This window comes from Lepus europaeus, chromosome 3 (assembly GCF_033115175.1).
Source record: "Lepus europaeus isolate LE1 chromosome 3, mLepTim1.pri, whole genome shotgun sequence".
NCBI classification, from domain to species: domain Eukaryota; kingdom Metazoa; phylum Chordata; class Mammalia; order Lagomorpha; family Leporidae; genus Lepus; species Lepus europaeus.
In genome coordinates, this window is record NC_084829.1 from 17,444,636 (window position 1) to 17,468,232 (window position 23,597).

The window sequence follows — 23,597 nt, forward strand, 5'->3', positions numbered from 1 at the left end:
TCTGGCTGAAAAGCCCACAAGAGTATTTCAGGCATGGAAAGCCAAGACCTCTGTGGGTTAGACTCCAGTGGAAAGTAGTAGTCATCAAAGAAGGATGTACTTTTCTCTGAAGGGAAGAGAGAACTTCCACTTTGTATACAGCCTTGTCTATATACTGATGGAGTTTGTGGATTCAAAAGGCTTCCATAGCCTAGGCAGCTCATGTCAAGAGCCTCAGGTGATCACTGATGTCATATAAAGATAATTAATTGCTAAATTAACAACAGGAGTCACTATGCACTAACCTCTCATATAGGACCTCTGTCCTCAATGAGTTGTATTATGAGAGTTAAGAGTAAAACTTGTTCTCAAAGATTTATTTTGTTTTAGTGTATTAGCTGGAGGATATTCTTATGTCTCGAAAGTTTTAGTTATGCCTACGTGTCCAACTCCAGTGCTTGTTTTCTTAGGTGCTTCCTTAATTAATGATAAAACTTGTTCTCAAGGATTTATTTTGTTTTAATGTATTAAGTGGAGGATATACTTATGTCTCATAAGTTATAGTTTTGTCTAAGTGCAGGCAAAAGATGTATTATTCTTGGGTGCTTCTTAAAAGTTAATTAAGTTTCTAGAAAAAAAGAGAAAGAGGTAAATTAACTTGCAGTTGCAATGACTTTGAACAGCCCTTGTATCAACTGTTAAAGAACAGTTTTTTGGTTTGTTTATTTTCATGCAAACTGTTGAACTTTTACTTAGTAGAGAGTTGGTCTTCTGTGTATAAAGTTAATTGAAAATGAATCTTAGCGAAGAATGGGGCTGGGAATGGGAGAGGGAGGAGGAGGAGGGGTAGGAGTATGGGTGTGAGGGCGGGTAGGTGGGAAGAATCACTATATTCCTAAAGTTGAACTTATGAAATGCATGAATTTTGTATTCCTTAAATAAAAGGTTTCTTTGAGAAAAAAAAAAGGACATTACAGAACAAATTTATAAGAGGAAACTAGAAATCATGACTTGGTCAATCTTCTGTATAATATCAATATTAGTGTAACTAATTTGCAATGAGATATATTGACCTAACAACATAGACTTGGCCACACTGTGACTAGATTTGTTCAATCAATGACTGTTGGCACTTGAAAATGATGCAATGTGTTTAAAAAACATGATATTTTAACCAAGCCAAAAAGAACTTTGCTGAATTTCAGTCTGTACCAAAAAGCCTGAAAATTATATATTGAAATTCGAGTTTTAATTTAATGGAAAATAACTGCCATTTTGTTGCTGAAGACAGGATTCACAAAGATATATTTATTCTGTAAGAATTCAAGGCTTTCAGAATTATTTTCCTAGGAAACAGCAGTCAGCAGAAGAACTGCTCCTCACACAAGAATCTTCTGATTTAAAACTAGCATGACACTCATTAAGATAATTGAAAGCACTGCATACATTAATAAGATCACTCTGCCTAAGGAGTTGATGCTCTCTCCTTAGCCTCCTGGCACACTACCCCAAGCCCCAAACTTCCGGTCATCTTAAAAGACAGTTGACTAGATTTGGTGACAAATTAAATATTTAGAGATAACTAATCATTAGAATGAGAACCGCACGTCTTAATAACCCAGGAATGAGTGAGAAACCAAAGCTGAAAGATGTAGTTCCAAACACTGATTTCCCAGGAGTACCTGACTGCAGGGAAGAACACATGGTCTGTGCATGGACAGTAAAGACCCTAAAGAAACACACGCTTCAGCCTGGAAGACACACACAGGAAAGCTAACTAACCACTGTCACCGACGTTCAAGCCACAAGTGGGGAAATTCACTTCCAACAACTGGATAACAACTGAGCATTGCCCAGCGTTTCAAAGCCACAGGCTTCTATTGTGGTTCCACAACACCATTTCTTTCACTTGTGCTTCTGTTCACATGTTCATTTTATTTGGGATTATTACACAGCTATTTTAAAGAAATCAGCACAGTCTAAATCTAACACAATTTCTTTCTGAGGACAAGAAATATACCATAGATAAACTCTATACACTGATTCTAGCAGATTGGCTCAGTACACACCACTACCAAACTGCCTGACTTTGGTTAACCCTGGGGAACCTTGGACAAGTTATTTAACCTTTCTTGCCTCAGTTCATTCATTTGTCAACTACAAGATATTAATAAGACTTGTTCATTCATAGGTCGCTAGAATCAACTGGTTAACTGTTGCAAAGAGATTAATGACCAGCGTGTCACAGATACTAAGTGTTCAATAAACGAGACAAGACTTTTAAGCCTTTTCCTGCCCTGGAGCAAACAGGATGTGAGAATCTTTGAGACTGGGGCTTGGACAGAATCTGAAAACCCCATAGGTCACTCTCATGGTTCTTGTTCCTTCCCCCATCACATTCCACCAGTGAGCTAGCTTACCTCTTAGTTTCTTTGTAGTTGAAGGAAAAAGATAACTTCTCTGATAGGAGACAAAGAGCTTTCCCCCTTTCTGACAGTTTAAGGGGAACAACCTCATTCTTTATGAAATCAAGGTTGATTGGAGGCATCAATACTCCAGCAGGTAACAGGCCCCATCGACTCACTCCATCATCTCACTTCAGCCCTCACTTAGCTACAGCATAACTTTAACAGGTGCTGACTAAAAAATGAATTTCCTTCTAAGAAATCAATCGTATAGATCATTGTGTCCATCTCCAGAAAGGTAATCATTAAACTTAATTAATATAAATTTCTGCTGAATGTATGCTCTTAAACCTTCCCCAGGTCACCTGGAACCACTGGTTGTTCACAGATACTTAAGCTCTGAAATGGAATTGCCTTTGGACCAGGAAGAAATGGAAGAAACCATGAAAACTAGAAACCCAGGGACAAGCCAAAAAAAAAAAAAAAAAAAAAAAAAAAAAAAAAAAAAAAAGTGTCCAGAATCTCTACTAAGTTTGCTAAGAAATGTTCAAAAAATGGGTTTAGCAGATGCCATAAAGAATCCGGACAGAAAATGCCAGGACCTGTTAGCAACTCTATACCTGTAACCAGAAGGACCGTGATGTGCCAAAGCTGCTTTGGAATTCATGCTTTCTTTGAAAGAGAAAGTGTCACAGTGTTTGGGTTATAAATAAACAATTTAGGTACTGGTAAAGTTACATTATCACCCAAACCACTCCAACTCCATAATGCTCTAGCTCCCTCTGTGGTACGGTTTCTACCTGCCACTGGCTTCTAATCCCCCATGGGCAAGGTTTCTCATGAATTCTTATGCCCTTGCGCACCTGGTAATGTTCTAATTCCCTGGGTCACATACAGTGGAAATGCAGCCAAGGGAAATGCGGGCACTCACTTAGAGAACTTCACAGCTCACATTCCTCTCCCTCTGGAATGCACACTGCACACTTCTGCCCTCACTCACATGTGAAGGTCTCCACTTGGAATATTTGGTGTCAAACACGTGGAAGAAAATCAATAATGATATCCTACTTCGATCATGACAGGCAGCAGGGCAGGTCATCTTAAAAGAGCAATCTACGTTCTTACTGCTCCCAAATCGCCTGGGAGCCTGTACTACTGGTTTATGGTAAGGTGCCCAAATCCCCACAAAAAAAGATTTCCTTTAGGAAAGGGATCTCTGAACTTGGAGAAGCTGCTACCATGTGAACAATAATTCCTTGGGGGTGATTTGGAATTGACAGTCTGAGATCATAGAGGAAATCAAGATAGAACAAAATATTTTGACTTTTTACACCAAAGTGTTCTTTTTCACTAAACTAATAGCAAACAACTTCGGTTTTCTGCCAAGTAACTTTGTTAGCCAAGTGGAACAATGATTAAAGTCAAAATTCAGTGGAATTTTCATTTTCACAACTTCAAAATTCTGTCCACCGAAGTATGTATGTATGTATGTATTTTTAATAGAAAACTCTGTCTTGTGTTGTCTCTATCACTCATCCAACACCTTCTCTTCAATTGGAACCCAGAGGAGAGATGGCCCTGACTGCCATGTTCCTAGCTGCTTTCCAAGAGATCCACTTCTCCTCCTGCCCCTCCAGGCAGACAGCCACTCGTACGGGTGTGTTGGCAGTTGGACTCCCACAGGCTCCAGTGGTCCTGTGTGTGCATTTTCACACAATTCTTCTCTTCCACCCTCATGCATCCACTTATTTAAAGAACACAGTCTTGTTCTTCCATTTGCAAAACACAATCAAATCAATCAAAAGAAAAAAAAAAAAAACTTACACCAAAGCTTGCACAATTTAAAGCCAGTGTTACAGTAGCTACACCTGTCTCCTGTACTCGAAACTCCCTCATCCCAAATCTCATCACCCAGAAAGCTAACAAGAGTCATTTTATTCCCTCCTGTTTCCATTACTACCCCTCCAACTAACACGTGACCACATGATTCTGGAAGGAAGCCTCATACATAGAGCTAATTTGCAATTTTTAATTCAAATATTTTTCCTGTGACTCATTTTTCTTTCAAGGCTAGTCTAAGAGCTCCCCAGAACAATTACCCTAGGATCAAACTTCTCATGCCTCAAAATGTAAACAAATGTAAAATCTGTATTCAATACATATCAACAATGTGCTGCTGGCCAAGCAAGTTGTTTTAACCTTGACAATTCCCTCCACCCAGGTCAAATATAGTTGTAGATTTATACAGTAATAAAGATTAATTTTCAGTCCTATCATCTAATGATACTAGAATGTGACTTGGAATCTTGGTTTGTATTCGACACTTTCTTTGCTGTTCTCCTTGTCTCCGATAGATTTTCACATAGAGAACACTCAACTATCTCACTTCCAGGCTTTATAAAAGGCACAAAAAGCACAGTGGTGTAAAAATAAATAACTTGATGCATGCCACTCTCTTCCAGGCTAGAAAATAATGTTTGCTATAGCAGATCCTTGGTTTTGGACGTTAAAAACAAGTGCTATTCTTTTAATAATGGCTGCACCTAAAGTTTACTGCAGTCAGAAGTTAACACAGAACCAAGTAGCTCAAAGCTAGATTTCCCTACTACCCTCTCCGATAACAAAGGGTTAGCAAAAAGTGCGCATTTCAGTAAACCATAAACATTTGAATAGAGGGTACAATAGGCATGTGCGAGTGTTTTCCTGGCAAAGTGAGAAATAATATACTGATAATATAAACTTTAAATGAAGGACTGGAGTAAAATCGTCCTCAAAGTAAAAAAGTAGGTGAGGTGAACGCTCTAGTTACTGTCAGATGGGTAGAGCACTTGACTTTAGCCCTCCTGGGAGTAAGGAACATTCTGTGTATTGCGTCTGCAAGTACAGCACATCGGGTGGATGAGACAGAACCTCACCTGTTCATAAACTTGCCAGGTATGCCAAAAATTGTAACAATGACAACAAAACCCAAAAGGCAGTGAACCAGAAAGGACCAAGGAGACAACCACCTGATAGCATTTTATTGAGAAAATAGCCTTCCCCACAATTTTTAATGGATTACTTAAGAGTTTCACTTAAAGGCATTTTCCTGTCACAAAGGATCTTGCAAAGTTACATGATCTATTTCTCCTAATTAACTGAGGATTTTTATCTTTTTCCCATGATGGTTACAGAGCCCCAGGAGGCAGCTGGGTAAGTGCGGGGTGTGAAGAGTGAGCTGCATTAGCAACAAGTTGCTCAAAGCACTGCGTGCGGGGCTGTGGGCACGGAGTGCGGGTGGACCGGACCGCGGGGCTGTGGGCACGGAGTGCGGGTGGACCGGACCGCGGGGCTGTGGGCACGGAGTGCGGGTGGACCGGACCGCGGGGCTGTGGGCACGGAGTGCGGGTGGACCGGACCGCGGGGCTGTGGGCACGGAGTGCGGGTGGACCGGACCGCGGGGCTGTGGGCACGGAGTGCGGGTGGACCGGACCGCGGGGCTGTGGGCACGGAGTGCGGGTGGACCGGACCGCGGGGCTGTGGGCACGGAGTGCGGGTGGACCGGGCCTCACAAACAAGGACATGGTGCAGTGAAAGGCTACGGGTGCCCCCAGGGCTGTGTCTTACCATACAGGTATCCAGGTCTTCCAGGCGCTCCACCTCCGTGAGGTCCTCCATGGTGAGCAGGGAGCGCTTCGCAGGCTTCTCCTCGGCCACCTCCATCTCATAGGAGTCCTGCGGGGACAGGGCGTGGCCACGCCTGCTGAAGTGGTCAGCCTGGAGGGCGGGAACAAGAGGTGAGCCCGAGCTGCCCCCTGCGGCATCTCCCCCAGGATGCTCCCAGGACCACGCGGGCGAGGGCCCACCGACTACTCAACAGACTCATTGTGGCGTCCTCCCGCAGGAAGGTGGAGTGTTTTAAAGCACAAGCACCATTTACATACTTTTATACACATTTTATACATTTATACTTTTTATACATATACTTTTATATACATTTCTATCCTTAGTAAACGCAGAGATGAGTCCAGCTAGAACGAACGGTGTTCTGGCCAGCGCCGCGGCTCACTAGGCTAATCCTCCGCCTTGCGGCGCCGGCACACCGGGTTCTAGTCCTGGTCGGGGCACCGATCCTGTCCCGGTTGCCCCTCTTCCAGGCCAGCTCTCTGCTGTGGCCAGGGAGTGCAGTGGAGGATGGCCCAAGTGCTTGGGCCCTGCACTGCATGGGAGACCAGGAGAAGCACCTGGCTCCTGGCTTCGGATCAGCAAGATGCGCCGGCCGCAGCGTGCCTACCGCGGCGGCCATTGGAGGGTGAACCAACGGCAAAAGGAAGACCTTTCTGTCTGTCTCTCTCTCACTGTCCACTCTGCCTGTCAAAAATAAAAAAATAAATAAAAATAAATAAAATAAATAAAAATAAAAGCTAGTGCTGACACTTGCTCTGAAGGAATTTCCTTCCGTATCAGTACAGCAAAACAAGACCGTTCTAAATCTCATTATTTTCCAAGGACTGAAAGAAAGGAAAGTACTAACAAAATTTTAATTATTGCTGGTTTGTCTTCTTGTAAGAAATATCATAATTGAGATGATTAATTTACAAGGTTATGCTTTAGGTTACCATAAAAAATTAGATGGTGAAAAATGAAATAAGGGGCCGGTGCTGTGGCGTACTGGGTTAACGCCCTGGCCTGAAGCACTGGTTCAAGACCTGGCTGCTCCACTTCTCATCCAGCTCTCTGCTATGGCCTCGGAAAGCAGTGGAAGATGGCCCAAGTGCTTGGGCCCCTGCACCCGCGTGGGAGACCCGGAAGAAGCTCCTGGTTCCCGGCTTCGGATTGGTGCAGCTCCGGCCAATTGGCGAGTGAACCAGGAAGACCTCTCTGTCTCTCTCTCTTTCTGCCTCTCCTCTCTCTGTGTAACTCTTTCTAATAAATAAATATATCTTTTTTAAAAAAAAAAAAAAGAAGTGAAATAAACTGGGTTGAAATGAATAAACTCCAATGCTGAGCTATTTCGATACCAGGAACTGATTTAATTTTTGAAATGCTTGAGAACCAGGTGCCAAGTCCATGCACCTTTTAAGAACACTTCTAAAGTCAAGTTGGAGAAATGGTATTTGAATGTCACTGAAAACAAAGCTTCATTCTGAAGATAACATTTCTTCTATACAGTATTTAATGTCTTCGAATACTCCGATTTAATGTTAAAATGAAGTCCAGAACAAAAAAGCACGTAACACAATACTCTTTTTTTTTTTTTTTGACAGGCAGAGTGGACAGTGGACAGTGAGAGAGAGAGACAGAGAGAAAGGTCTTCCTTTGCCGTTGGTTCACCCTCCAATGGCCACTGCGGCCGGTGCACCGCGCTGATCCGAAGGCAGGAGCCAGGTACTTCTCCTGGTCTCCCATGTAGTGCAGGGCCCAAGCACTTGGGCCATCCTCCACTGCACTCCCTGGCCACAGCAGAGAGCTGGCCTGGAAGAGGGGCAACTGGGACAGGATCGGTGCCCCGACTGGGAACAGAACCTGGTGTGCCGGCGCCGCAAGGTGGAGGATTAGCCTAGTGAGCCGTGGTGCCGGCCAACACAATACTCTTTCAATTATAAAAACAAAATAACAATGCTTTCTGAGCCGGTCCTTCAAAGGACAAATGCAGAAAAAGTCAAACTTTCTGAGTAATTCTCACACGGCAGGGTCGCGTCAGCACCGTATCCAGCGCTGGCATCAAGTGGGCATTTTGCAGCAGTTCCTGAAACCGTGGGTCAGCAGGTGGTTTCTAGGAGGATGTTCCGTGGATTTTGTTTGTGCTTACTTAGGAAAACAGTAAGTCTGAATGGGAGCGCTAAACAGTGACGCAGCTTTCAACTACGCCAAACACTGGGGAGTAATGCTTCTTAAAACCCCCTGATGACAAGCCAGCTTTTACTTTTGCAGTTCAGCACAAACCAATATATTCACACAATACACTAACAATGAAGCACCAAGAAAACAATGTGTGCTTGCCTAGTGTGTCTCCATCAAGCTGCTGTGGATGTGTCTCGGTGTTTCCTTTGGTCTTTGGCCTTACCTTGTCACAGGCGCTAGCCACTGGGAGCAGGACTGCCAAAGATGTCTGTTTTATCTTACAGATTTTAGAAGATGGTCTGAAATACTTTTTCCAAATTGAGTTTTTCAAAATACACATTATGTCTGCTCATGTTAGAAGCTGTCGCTGCTCCTCTCATTGTGGGGCTCCCCCTAGTGTCACCCTGCAATTCAGTGCCATCAAATCGGGCATCTCCCACCCACACGGAGAACCTCAAGTTCCTTGCTTGGGAGACCTGTGCAGCACCAGCTAACATTTCTGAGACACGAGATATAATCAGTTACAAAACCTCCATCTACACTGCTGAGGACTCCCTAGAGTTTCACAGAGTTCATGGTTCCGATCTGCTTTTCACATACACTGATGCTGGAAGTCTCCTACTTCAGTGTCAACCCATCTCTAGAGGAAGGAAATTTATTTAAACCTTGCTCCATCAGAGGCACCTTGTGGGCAGTCAGCAGCTCTTGGTCATTAGATCGTGTCCACTTTACCCTGGCACTGTTTATGGACTATAATTGTTTCATCCTCCTCCACCCTTATCCCCATCACCCATGTTTTCAAGAATAGTCTGTTCTCAAAGTCATAAGAGAGAGTGACAAAGTGACAGATACATTGAATAAACCAAAAATGCTAATTTCAGACCTCAGTAACACCATCCTCTCCTTACCAAATCCTTTGACTGCATTATAAACGGACACCAAGATTTCTGGAAATGATCTTCTCTGCTTTCCTCGGCCATTCCTCCTGGAGAAATCCCAACCCTCGCCAGTAAGCAGGATTTTTAACCCATAGAGCTGCAAAGGAGTGAAACATGGAAAAGAAACCACCTCTCCCCGCGGGGGGCCGTCCTGCCTCCCAGCACGGCTGACACAGGGGCCCTGCTCACCAGGTGTACGGCACTCACCAGTTTATGATGGCAATGTGAGAGTGCATCCAGGATTTCGTCCACAATTCGATCAGACAGGAAGGAGGCCACAGTCAGCTTCACTTCACTACATGAAAATCAAAAGGACAGAGCACCATTTAATTTGCAGGAAGGAGAGACATCATTCAGCCTTGATACCATGCTAATAAAGTCAACTGTGATTCTATTTCTGTTCTCGAAAATGAAATATAAGAAAGGGTGAACAGAGCTAAGGATTTCCAAAAATAAGCTTTAAACACTGCCATAAACACACAGGTCATAGGCTTTCTTTACCGATTTCAACCAGCCTCTGTAATTTCAAAACTGGAGACTTGGTGGGAAAAATGAAAAACATCTGGAAACAAGAACAATTAATGGGAACCCTATGGAACATGTGGTGAGGAATAGTTCACCCACTGACATAAATGAAACCAAACCTGGCCTGGGGTAAATTAAGAAAGTCTAGTGTGGTGGTTGGGTCTCAGTTATATTTTACTTTGCCTTCCGACCTTTTTAAAAAGCTTTCCACCAAACCAATGGCTCCATATTATGCTGCTTCTGTTTCAACTTGCCACCTGGCTTCCAGTAGTTATAAAGTCACTGTACATGCACCTTTTAGGAACAAGCATCACTAAAATTTTCAGTTCTGATTTTTCTTGCCTGACCTCAGAAGTTGTGTGGACAACAGAACGTGGTTTTCACTCATCAGCAGACTTAGCCACAAAGGCTGCTGTCAGATGGCTGGTATCTTAGCATGTTAGCAATTCAGTATCCCCAAGATTTCACCTTTCGTGTGTGTTTTCAGGCTACATACCTCCAGCTTAATGCATGTATGTACAAATGTCCGCAAATACACAATACATTTAGGTAAACACGTCAGAGAGACAGATCCACGTTCCAACATTGTCGCATAAGCTCTGTTTGCTTTTGAAAGACAACAATGTTTATGTTTTTACAGCAGGGAAAGGGGCTGTTGAAACAAACTTGTTTAATCCTAAGACTAAAATTGAAAGTATATTTGTGTAATAGGGAAAAGTCTCTCTAACCTAAAGCCAGTAATCTTCGCTGTGATTTCTCTGCCGGGGAAGCTCTCTGAAGATGAGGCCGAGGAATGAAAACACTCGCTCTTTGATGTCTCCAGTAAAAATTTTCCTGGGCTACAGAGAATTCCTGGTCTTGAGACAACTTATTCCTAGCTATTGGGTAGACCGAATAGCTTTCCCAGTTATTCATCAGGAGTGAGCACCGATAAGACCCAACCAGGTCTCATAATAAAAATACAGATTATTGGACCCATCCCAACTTCCGGAGGCCCTAGGAACTGAATTTAGTAAGTGCTCCTTTTGCTGTGTGTAGGCCTACTTGGGAATTATACTTTCTCATGAACTTCTAGGTTCCGTAGTTTCTCTGTCTCCCTCTCTCTGAAGGTAAGGAGGGATGGTTCACATATTTCAAATTGTAGCACCAAAAACAAAGACTGGCCGGCGCCGCGGCTCAATAGGCTAATCCTCCGCCTAGCGGCGCCGGCACACCGGGTTCTAGTCCCGGTCGGGGCACCGATCCTGTTGCCCCTCTTCCAGGCCAGCTCTCTGCTGTGGCCAGGGAGTGCAGTGGAGGATGGCCCAAGCCCTTGGGCCCTGCACCCCATGGGAGACCAGGATAAACACCTGGCTCCTGCCATCGGATCAGCGCGGTGCGCCGGCCGCAGCGCGCAACCGCGGCGGCCATTGGAGGGTGAACCAACGGCAAAAGGAAGACCTTTCTCTCTGTCTCTGTCTCTCACTGTCCACTCTGCCTGTCAAAAAAATAAAAAAAAATTTAAAAAATTAAAAAAAAAAAAGAAAAACAAAGACTGTTAAAAATGCATCTGTCTTTGAATGTCTCAGGATTGGTCTAGCATTTTGCTACTGGATACTTCCTTACTGGTCTGTGTTTCCAATTTGCAAAAGTTTTAGGAGGAAATTAGCCAGCTTAGCCTGCGTGTACGTATGAATGTATACTTGCATGTGTGTGTCCATAGACTCCGTACAACTAACTCATTGTGAAAAGCCAAGTCAGGAGTCAATGGACGTGGACTGTCTCCATCATGTGAGGAGTTCTGCAATGCTGCTTGAAGTTTCAGAATTTGCCCATTTCAAAGCAAGTGACCACATGACACAGAACCTGTTCTCCACCAAAGGAATCAGAGCATCATCTATTACGGGTTGAACTCATAATTAGGAAAGAATAGTAGGCAATATTAATATTTAAAGATTATTTAATACTTACATCTTATCCATTAGTTACATTTTATAACTGAAATATTTAAGAAGTACATATTTATTTTTAGTAAAAATTCTGAAACCACAGGCAACAGACACATGTAAGCACAACTAATAAGGGCTAGGGTTTATAAAACCGCGAGTCTGTGGGGTCCTAAAAGCCCTCTGAATCTAAGTTCTTCAGGTCCATTCAGCTGCCTCACAATTGAGCTGATGAGGCTCCAGGAGCTTTATTAAAACAAACAAAACCCAGAAGGCAATAGCTGCATCACAACCAGGCAGTCACTCGGGTTCTACAATCAGCCTTCGCTACCCAGACAGTGATGATTTAATTTGCGATGTGCTTAGTTTCTGCCACTCATTTCTCTCCTGGATTGCTAGTCAGCTACATCATCACGTATTAGCATCTAAGTCTCCGAGAATGAGCTTTTATTTTTGCTACATTTAAATATCCTTGACAGTGTTCAGAAACGGTGAAAATGGGACATTAAAGATATTGCTGCCCTTGGTGTTCAGTCATCTGCTTTCTCAATTGGAAACATAATTTACATCCGCTAAGCTATCAGGTAATGCCTGGGCTCTGCACATGAAAACTCAGGAAAGTTTGCCAGTGATCACAGCTTCCAAATATTTATACTTTGCCATATTTTCCAAACTTTTTCAAGCAGACAACTCTGTAAACACCCTGAAGACACCATTAGTACGTACATCCTATCCCAGGCCCAGCAATCAAACCCAGAAGGAAAACACAGCGGGATCTCTTTGCCTATTTATAGGCTGTGTATTTGTTCACAATAGTAGGCAATAGAAGGCCAGCTGGTCTCAGTCGTCCAGCTGGTGATTATTAAGGTGAAAAACAAACTTCAGAAGAATCAGAGATGACAAATATGTATCCGCCCCTCTTAGCCTTTGCCTGTGAGACACACCTGGACACACTACGGAGGGATGCAGCCAACAGAAACGCTCACCACAGCCGCCTCCATTGCAGCCACAGGGACTGCAGCTCCTCAGGTTACCAGCAGGAACCTACCTAATTTTGTTAAGGATATCAATCCCAGACTGCTCCAACAGGACATTTTTCACAAAGGTGCGTGGGATGGAAATCTTCTCGGTGCCGGCGTGAATGAGGTCTTGTCGGATGTGCGCTTTCTTCATCACATTGGGACAAAGGCTCTCGGCAGCGTCGACCATGGATTCCAGCGCAGCCTGCAATGCAGCACGAGCGGAGGGGAAGAGATGATGACACGGCACAGAGGAGGCGCCGCCATAAAGCTGCACGGTGGTTATATATGGCCCCAGCCCGCAGACAGCGTCACAATGGAGTCCCTGAGCGCAGCCAAGGATTCTGACTTGTGAGAGCCAGACAGCGGATCTGGGGCCGTCCCTTTGCAGCAGAGACGGGGCAGAACCAGGCGAGCTGCACGCTGGCATGTGCGGTGCTACGCTGTGCAAGCCACACTGACCACAGAGCCACGCACGAGAAGATGAAACACGCAAACCTGAAGCCTTTCTAGACCAGCTTATCATGCCTGTTTGTTCTCCCTGGCATTAGAAAATAATGTACAGATACTCCTAGCAAGTCTGATTTTTGCAAATCAGACACCCCCCTCCCCAAATTACAGTGAACCATTCCAAGCTCTATTAAAACAGCAGCAGCAAAGATCCCAGAAACCACTGACAAGTCTACTTCCTAGAGGCAAAACTGACAGTAATTACCATAACAACAACACAAGGAAAACAACAAAAACCCGGAGCACCTTCCACACACCAAGACCAACGGTGAGCACGCAGCACCCTGCCACACCGAAGAACGTGGCCAGTGGTCTTGCATATTTCAAGCTTCCCACACCTGTGAGGACGGCACAGTACTCAGGTGAAGGGAGGTGACGTGATGTTCCCGAAATCGTGCAAAGGGCAGCAGTGTTTGCCTGAGACCTGAATCTGAAACCTAGCCGAGGGACACTGGGCAAAGCCACAGAATCCATTCCACTCTCCTTCCTATAAAATGGCAATCAGAACTTCTCATCTCATGGGATTACTGAGGAGCAAATGAGCTTACATACTAAGAGTGTTCAAGAGAGTAGCAAGCACACAATAAAAGCTGGGGATGTCACAGGTACTGTTGATCTCATTTCCTAGATTCTGTTCTTAGGGAGAAGAACCCAGTGTTGGAAAGCCAGGCTTGGCTCTCACTGCTGTCCCAGCATGAGGAAGGATGGACGAGGCCTGGGGTCTGTCTGCTCACGCTTTCACATGCAGAGCACAACTCCACACTAATCAAATCCCTCTCCTTTCACTGCAGGATGAGATGAGCAACAGGGTAGGAGCTCATGGAAGCCAGGGCAGGAGAGCAGGGAGAAAGCCTCTTGAGAAAGTTCCAGAAGCCATTCCTATTCTCAACAGCATACTGTAGCTCTAGTTGAAAAATCACTGGATTCGTGCATTCTTCCAAGAACGCTCTTACACGATCATCTGCAAAAGATACTGGAGAGTCCGTTGGAGACAAATCCTCTCCTCTTAGGCACCAGGATACACACACTCTGCTCCAGACAATGAAGTCCAGCAGTGCCCATGAGGATGGCCTTGGGGCCTGGCACTGCCACCTTCATCATTTCGGACATTTTCAGAAATGTCCCCCTGGTTGACAGCGCTCATTCAGTGACAGTGAACTGGGGCCGCCAGCAGAAAGGCCTGGCCTTCAGGACACACCCTGATCCGAAACAGCTGTGCAGCAGCAAGTGCAGGGCCTAGGTGAGCAGCCTTGGCGGACGCCTGCTCTCGCCCACAAAGCTGTGTCTCTAGGGTCTCTTTCTGCTTTACAAACCGATGACTGCATGCCGTTGGCCCTAATAAAGCAATCTTTTTGCTTGCTGTGGGTGCTCAATTCAGCAAGTCCTTCAGCCCCCTGCCACCAGCCCAACAGCGCAACACAGCACTCTGCACTTCGCAACCTCATCTGTGTCTTCCTTCGCACCGCCTCATTTTTTGTAGATGAGGAATCTGGGGCTTAAAAGAGGAAAGGAGTTTGCTCCAGGTCACTCAGTTGGCCCCTGGCATTGGTGAGCTTGGGGACTCAGGACTTCTGCTTCCTATACTGGCTGACCTTGGGTAAAGACCTTAACCACGGTGTTTCCTCTCTGCATTGTGACCTACAGTTTTCTCCTGCTGCTCTGATCCATGGTACCTAAGGCTGCCAGGGTGGGCTCTGTGGTAGCAGGACTGGGAGAAGGGATCACGGGATACATGTGTAGGGGGTTTCTGACCACTGCCTGTGTCTCACCCCAGTCCGAGCTGTCACACACATCTCCTTCCAGTGCTGCGGCTCTCTGTAGATCAGACCCTGTTCTTCAACATCCATCCTCTTCATTGCTTCACATCACTGCCTGTAATCTCATCAGTCACAATCAGGTGCTTCTGCACTACTGGTCACCTGCCCATGCCATCACAGGGACAACCAAAACCAACCCAGACCTCCCTGCTGCTCCTGCAGGAGTGCAGCACAAGCCCAGATGAGCATGTCTGCTCAGTGTACGCTGCACATTGTTTTTTAAGATGTATTTATCCATTTGAAAGTCAGAGTTACACAGATAGAGGAAGAAACAATATCTTCCATTTGCTAACCCACTCCCCAAATGGTCACAACGGCAGGGCTGGGCCAGGCCAATGTCAGGAGCCAGGAGCCTCTCCAGACCTCCCAAGCAGCTGTAGGGGTCTAAGGACTTGGGCCATCTGCTGCTGCCTTCCCAGGCACAGTATCAGGAAGCCGAACAGGAAGTAGAGAACCCGGGTCTCAAACCGGTGCCCACATGGGATGCCAGTATTATAGACAGTGGCTTCAACTACTATCCCATAACACCGACCCCTATGCTACACATTTTAACATGCATGTCTTTCTTCATGTGTAAAGCACTCTGTCCTAAAGAATTATCAGCGCTGATGGCAATATCTGTGCTGTCCATTAAGAGAGCTGCCAGCAACCTGTGGCTACTGAGTGCTTGAGATGTGTCTGGAGCAACTAAGAACTGAATTTTTAATTGAAGCATAACTGAAGCATAACTAAATGTAAATGATGCATGTAGCTGATGGGTAACACTGGACAGTGCAGGTCTGATGTGGAGCAATTCTGGGTGTCAGACGGCTTCAACGCCCTCTCTGAGGGCTGACACCTGCCCTTCACATACCTTCAGTGCCTCTAAAAATCCTGTAACGTGTTAATTAGACAGTAATGTCATCTCAGGCAATGCTCCTATTTACCCACACTGGCTATCTTCCCAGCTCACTGTGCTTTTTTTTTTTTTTTTTTAAGATTTTATTTATTTATTTATTTGGCAGATGTCCACGTCCTACATCCGAGCGCTCAGGTTCAATCCCGCCTCTGGCTCCTACTTCCAGTTTCCTGAGAACAGACACTCTGGGAGGCAGGGGTGATGGCTCGGGCAGCTGGGTCCCTGCTGCTGGCTACCGCCCTCTATCCAGCCCAGGGCTGCTGCAGGTAACCAGGCACTGAACAAGCAGCTGAGTGCTCTCTATCTCTCTGCCTCTCATATAAATAAAAATGTTTAAAAAGCTCACGTAAGCCTCCTCAAACTCCCTTCCGGGTCTCCTCTTTGTCTTCAGCGTCCACTGCGTGCCACAGATCAGGATCCTAGATGCAGATTTGCCTTTCTCTCTCCCGCCTGGGGTCCACGGGGTCTCCCAAATCGGAAAGTTCTGATCTTTCATCAACCCCTCAAATTCCCCGCTACCATCTCTCCTCTGTGTCTGCTCTTTCCTTCCAGAAATCTAAATTAGGCTTACCTTGACCTTTACTACTCTGCCCCTATTTAGCTGCTCACACACATCGTTCAGCTTGACCATCTCTGTGTCACTCCCTGCAGCCAGCTTATGATGAACAGGCCCTGTATTTGCAGTGTGATAATCACACGGCATGTGGCACGTGCCTCCCTAAGGACAATTACAAGGGTGCGCGTTTATTAACTGTAAAAATAACCAGCAGTGCGCGAGAAACCTGTGTAACATTCGTAAACTAAACTGCATCAACATCTTTCACCTGGCAGCTGCACCTGCACTTTCTTGAAATGGGCCAACGAGCTGCTGTAATTCATCACACCTAGCACCACACAGGGCTCCAAATATGAAGTGTAGAAAAAACAAAAACTCAGAGAACTCTTTCGGACAAATGAACTTAATGTTGACCAAAAGGCCTCCTAAGTCCCTCAGGCCTCACATGCTAGTAAGTACATCTGAAATTTACCAGGAAGTATTTCAATTAAGAATTTCCCAGGCCAAAACAAACGCCCTGAAATCTAAGTGCAGGAGGGAAAGATGAACGTTTCCTTATGTGAAAACATTCAAACCCCACCTCTTCATCTACTGCTACTCCAGGAATAAATGCTAGGATCCAAAGGGGAAAAACAGAGGGAGAGTTGTCATTTAAAAATGCCTAAAGCAGGCCACTCTAGGGAAGAACACGGCTTTTAAAGGAGGAATTTCTCCAAATGTAATCTTCGCCTCCAGGAAGCTGGCTAAGAAGCCTGGCTCATCAGGGGGTATCTTTTGCTTTCTGAAACAATCTTTTAAAGCATGGTTCAAAGAGCTGTGAGCTTACTCTCATCCGATACTCAGAAGGTCCATCGCCTCTCTAACACAGGATGGTAAATATTAAAACAAGAAGGAATCCTCAATTATCACAAAACCAACACAATCTTGCACAAGGAAACTCAGTGAGTTCAGAAAAATGAGGCATCTTAGAGCAATTATTAGGCAGGAGCAACCACAGGCCTGCTGCCTTCTTCCATCCCCCATTCTTTACAATAAAAATTTACTATTAGGGTCATACAAAATAGTCCAATCACTTTAGCTTTTGTTAGTGTAACGTGCTGAATTTAGAAAATCTGCCAAATATGGGGGCAGCGCTGTGGCTTAGAGGTAGGTTGAGCCTCTGCCTGTGGTGCCAGCAGTCTATATAGGCATTGGTTTGAGTTCAGGCTGCTCCACTTCTGATTCAGCTCCCTGCGAATGGCCTGAGAAAGCAGCAGAAGATGGCCCAAGTGCTTGGGTCCCTGCACCTGTGTAGGAGACCTGGAAGAAGCTCCTGGCTCCTGGCTTTGGATTGGCCCAGCTCCAGCCATTGCGGTCATTTGGAGAGTGAATCAGTGGATGAAAGACAACTCTTTTTCTCTCCCTCTCTGTCTGTAACTCGCCTCTCAAATAAATAAATAAATATATCTTTAAAAAAAAGAAAGAAAATTTGGAGAATAGGAAAAGGACTTTTTTCTACTAGGAAAATTTGATACTAGTATTGGAACAAATAATGATCAAAACAGTTCAATAAAAAAATGAATAGTGACTATATGAAGAACATATTTTTTCTGATCATTTTTAGAAAATCCATCCACTGGAAGGCAGAAAAGTAAAAAATAAGAAATCGTTCTTAAACAGTAAAATGCTGTCCACCAAGTAAACTGGAAGGAAACAGAATGGACGTAAACTGCTTATAGTATACTGAAAGCATCCAAAAACCAAACAGGCATCCAATTAAGGGAACATTAATAAGTGACATTTCATGAAGACATTTTGGTTGAGGAGTTACTATGATTCATGCCAGACATCCCCAAAGGGAAAGGAATTTAGAACTCAGAAGAAAAAACAAATGAGTAGGATATAGAAATAATAGGCCATATGGGGGCCTGGGAGCAGGGAGATAGTGAGAATGAGAGCAAAGTATGTTATATATTTGCAAATAAGCAAGTGAGGACAAACAGAGAACACTGGTCACATTTAACAAGGGATCAGAAAAAATATCCCAAAAATGGAGGGAATGCCTGCTACAGAAAAACAATTCTCATCCTAAATATAGTCACAGTATCTCAGGACTTTAAAAATGCAAATGCCTTTTACTTCAGATATCTGCCTCCTAGGCTGGTAAGGGTCAATTTCAACCTGTTCAATGCAATGAGATGGAAACAGACATCAAAGATAAAAAGGCTCCTTGTGGTTTCCACCAGTTGAAATAATAATTGACAATCTGAAGCTGTTTGACAGGAAAAGTCCTGCTATAATGCTTCATCTTGATTGAATCATCAGCAATTTTTTAGTATGAGAGCAACTCTCACAAATAACTTTAAAAAATTAGGCAAGGGAAATAGGTAATTTATAAAAGATGAAACATAAATGGGTTAGGAAAGACATTCAAAAGACAAAATGACACATTTTTAGCCTGTTTCATTAAAAATATTAAAAGGTTGATATACTTAGTGTAGTAAAATGAGCACCTATCTATACTCCTGGATAGCAGTTTATGAATATATTTGAAAGCTATGAGGGGCTGGCGTTGTGGCGTAGCATGTAAAGTTGCTACCTATGAAAAAGCAGCATCCCATATGGGTGCTGGTTCAAGACCCAGCTGCTCCACTTCCAATCCAGCTCCCTGCTAATGGCCTGGGAAAAGCAGAGGAAGATGGTCCAAGTGCTTGGGGCCCTGCCACCCATGTGGGAGATCTGGATGAAGCTTCTGGCTTCAGCCTGGCCCAGCACCGGCCATTGCAGTCACTTGGGGAGTGAACCAGCAGATGAAGGTCTCTGTCCCTCTTTCTCTGTAATTCTTTTAAATAAATAAATAAATCTTAAAAAGAAAGAAAGAAAGAAACCTATGTACTGATGTACTATTTGACCTAGCAATGAATCAATTGCAGGACTTTATTCTAACAGAAGTGATCAGAAATAAGAAAATAAATTACGTGGGTATATCCAAACAATGTGATCATTAAAAATGACTATTCTCTAACCTAGAACAGCATTCATGGTATCATACCAAATACGAAAGATTACTGAACAAAGATAAGGGAAACTATGTGTGCAGGCACAGAATGCCTATAAATTGACGAAATCATTAACATGATGCTTTCCCTGAGATTCCAGGTAATTTTTACTTTCTTTTTTTATATTTGCTGGTGTTCTTTAACCATTTTTCAAAGAATGTTTCATTGAAAGTCAGTAACAAGCAACAAAGCTGTTTTGTTTTCAATATATAACAAGGTATCCTGCTTACATATCTTATCCTCCATGGAGGGCACAAGTGCTCTTGGGTAACAAATGGTCTAGCAGAACACTGCCCAGAATGGATTCAAAATGCCACAGGGAAGTAAAATACAACTGACACACAAGCCTCGGTACTACACGCACAGGAAGACAGAGACTCAAACACCTAAACAGAAATCCACGTTTTCTCCCTCATTAACTTCCCTTTCAGAGAGAGTAATTAGTATGTTACAGTTATTATGGAGTTGTACATCAAATCCCTATGAGCTACGACAATTGTGTTCTCAGAAGAAAACACACCAAATAATTATAATTAGTTTTTTTTTTTTTTTAAAGGCATCCTTGAACAAAGGGTGCAAACAGGGAAAAGTTTCTGAATGCGAAATTTCTCTGGCAGCTGCTTTTAAAGTTACTTTAAGAAAAAGCTGGTCCTCGGATACTCTACATCCAGTGCTCTAAAATCTCAGCGACTTTTTTCAGTTGGAGATTCTACAGGCAGCTCCCGGCCCCTGCTTCATTAAACCTGTGCCCTCACCATCCCACCAGCTCCTTACACTGACTGGTCTATTTACCTAGCGGCAGGCTCCCCATCTGAGCAGCACCAAGGCACCAAAGGATTCATTCCCATCATCTCTCCCATCCTCTAAATCAAATGCAATATCCAAAGATATTTTTCCTGAAGCTGACTGCTCTTTCTGCGAAGTAGAAACCAACCACTTCTTCACCAGTCTATTATATATTAAGTACATTTCAAGATTCACCATCGCAAATGAAATTTTTTAACTCACTATGTAAAAAGGTATTCCAATAATAAGCTGGCAAAGATGCAGGACTCAATCTTTCCAACACATACAACTGCATGGGTTGTACCCCCACCACGCCCCCAACACACTCACCTAGGAAACAGGGAGCTATGGGATGAATTGTTATCACACACAGGTAAATCACAACAATTTCATTTCCAAAACACAAAACCCACAAACCTTTAGTTGTTCATCTACAACTCTCGTGACTTCTCCAGCCATTGATTCCAGGGTCTCCTGAATTGGACTGGATGACAAGCCACTGGCTCCTGCCCAGGACGCACCACCAACATGGTATAAATTTGGTAACAACTGCAAAAAAAAAAAAAGAAAAGAAAAAAAAGTAGCCTATCTCTAAAGGAACAAATATTTCAGTAAGCACCAAGGTCAATGCAAAGTTAATGAAAAGGGTAAAGAAATTATTAGGGAAAACCTATTTTTCTATGAAAAGCTCTTTACAGAGCTTTTCTTTATAGGCAGTTGTTTTTATTCAGTGAACCACAATGATCCTAAGAAACACTAGATGGGGAAGGGCTCAATCCCACGAGACCACTCCCCTCACAGACACCAGGTACATGTCCCAGGCTGTCACTTGTATTGTAGCCGACCAGCTGTCAATCAAGGGAACCCCAAATACCCACCCATCCTCAGTTTCAAGAACTTGCTAGAGTGACTCATAGAACCTGGGAAATCACTACTCACTACTCCTGGTTTATTACAAAGGAGACAACTCAGGCAACAGCCAAAAGGAAGAGATGCATGGGGAGGTACAAGGCGCTTTCCATGTCCACTCCAGGCAAGCCACCCTCCCAGCACTAAGAGTCACAACTCCAAAGCTCTCTGAACCCCACTGTCTAGGGATGCTCACAGAGGCTCTCATTAAACAGACACAAATTACAGCATTGTCCATGGTCACTGAACTCAATCCTTGACCCCTATGCCTTCCCAGGAGGCCTCGGGGCAAGGCCAAAGGACCCAATGCTCCAATCACATAGTTGGCCTCACTGATGAGCAGCCCCCATCCTGAAGCTAGCTGGGGGCCACCCAGAGTCACTCTGTCAGATGAACTCTAGTGTGGCGAAAGGGCTTAAATTCAGTTAACAAAGGATGCTCAGCTCCACCACCCATTACCAGGGTTTTGGCAGCTCTGTATCAAGAGCCAGGGATAAAGAGCAAATCTGTTTCCCTTACTGTGTCACAGAGCATCTGACTAATCCACCAGGTCTCTCCTGCTCCAGACATTCCATGATTTCATGATCCTACCAGCTGAACCCGGGCCAGATTCCAGACTGTCTGACTCCCAGCTGTCCCTCCTCTACTGAGTCATTCCCTGGGGACCTCGTTCCAGTGTGAAAGCAACTTCCCTCTAGCAGTGAAAGAGGGAAGCTTCGTACTACCGCTGTGGAAGCAGCATAATCTTAAGTGAGTTATTATTTGAATAAACTACAACTGCCTCTCAGTTATTCAGCCCAGTCACACCCTGTGTTAGAGTCACACTGGTCTTCTGTTTTTTAGTCTACATTTTGATGACTGGAATCAGGGAAGGTACAGAATGTTAGTGAAACTGGAGCCATCTTATCTGAGGTGCCATCTTAAGCTCAGGGTGCCATCTTAAGTCTTGGGCACCATCTTAGGCTCTGGCCCAGTCACCATTTTGTACAATAAGTTTCGGTTTCTCCAGGATAAGCCTCAGTTTCCAAAGCCCAGCCTGGTATACCAGAAATCAGGTGACCAAATGGCTCAACCATTCGCATTGCTTTTGCCCCACCCAATGGAATTTGCTGTTCTTACTTCCTTATCTCTGCTAAGCTATATAAGACCTGTTCTCCTAGGGTAGGCTGCTGTTTCTCTTGTGCATAGAGAGGCAGCCTTGTCGGCCAACAATAAACTTTCCTTTACCCCAGTGTTTGGTGTGTTTTGTGGTGGCCTTCCACAGAAAGGAAGCAAAGACTCCACCACTTGTTAGTGACCTTGGAGTTGGGTACAGACGTAAAGAAAGTTGGGACTTAAAATTACATTTTAAAAAGCCCTTTTTATGACACCAGACTCTAGCAGACCTAGGGGAAACTCACCGTCTTGGAGTTCTTAGCATCACGCATGAGCCGCTCTGCCGATTTCAAGTCTTCCTGGATGGCCTCTCCCCCACAGTTTCGTAAGGAGTTGAGGTGATCTTGTACTTTCACACATATTCTGTCAATCATCTGCTCCAAGCCATCAGAATGACGCATGTAGCCAAGTCAGCCCCGCGAGAGTCAAAGAGAAGGAGATGCAGAATGAAGGAGAATGAAAACTTCCAACTGGAAACTTTGAGAATGTATTTGGCTTCTCAACTCACACAAGACATTTTGGCAGCATGAACTCCAGAAAAACACTTAAGGTACTTCAGCTTCCTTCTCTGCCTAGGTAAGTGCGGCATGCAGAATGAAGGGGGAACACCTTGAAAGGACTTGGGATCTCGTAGCTACTCAGTGACACTTGGCAGGGTAGGAACTTTCCTTCACCTATTTTCCTGGAGTGCCCCTAAGAGACCGACACGGTGGCAGGTTCTGAGGAAGGAGGAATGCAACTGCAACCCTGGGGCCAATGCAATGACCACAACGTGGTGCTCACAGGCAGAAGCTCTCAACACTATAGAAACCACAACATTCCCCGAAAACCGAGATTTTAAAAAGTAATTCAATCACATTAAGTATTTTTCTAGATCAGAGCCGCCAAAACATAAAAGCAAACTGAAGTTTTATTTTATTAACATGGATAAGAATATTGTTGATAACACCTAGTTTATATTACAATAAGGTTTCCCTTCCCAGGTTGTTCACCTGAATCATATTGAGTGTTCCGTGGACTTAAATATAAAACCAAAGGGAAGGGCCTTTTTCAAATAAATCTTTTAAAAGAAAAAGATTACACTCTTCTATGCTTGTCCTTACACATGCTATGGTTTGAATATGAAAGGTCTTCACCAAAACTCAATTTGAAGTTTAATTTTTTTTTTTTTTTTGGACAGGTAGAGTGGATAGTGAGAGAGAGAGACAGAGAGAAAGGTCTTCCTTTTTGCCGTTAGTTCACCCTCCAATGGCCACTGCGGCCAGTGCATCGCGCTGATCCAAAGCCAGGAGCCAGGTGCTTCTCCTGGTCTCC

At 44.3% G+C, this 23,597-nt stretch overlaps 1 protein-coding gene across 2 annotated transcripts in view; it reads right to left on the reverse strand.

Moving 5' to 3' along the window:
* Window positions 1-23,597, reverse strand: part of CARMIL1 (capping protein regulator and myosin 1 linker 1) — a 318,527-nt gene that overhangs the window by 50,041 nt on the left and 244,889 nt on the right. For both annotated transcript variants that reach the window (XM_062185167.1, XM_062185173.1), the window contains exons 25-29: window positions 22,529-22,657; window positions 20,637-20,768; window positions 12,644-12,819; window positions 9,353-9,440; window positions 5,991-6,140 (exon numbers count right to left, since the gene is read on the reverse strand). In XM_062185167.1, coding sequence (XP_062041151.1) covers window positions 5,991-6,140; window positions 9,353-9,440; window positions 12,644-12,819; window positions 20,637-20,768; window positions 22,529-22,657 — 675 coding nt within the window. The remainder of the gene's footprint in view (window positions 1-5,990; window positions 6,141-9,352; window positions 9,441-12,643; window positions 12,820-20,636; window positions 20,769-22,528; window positions 22,658-23,597) is intronic.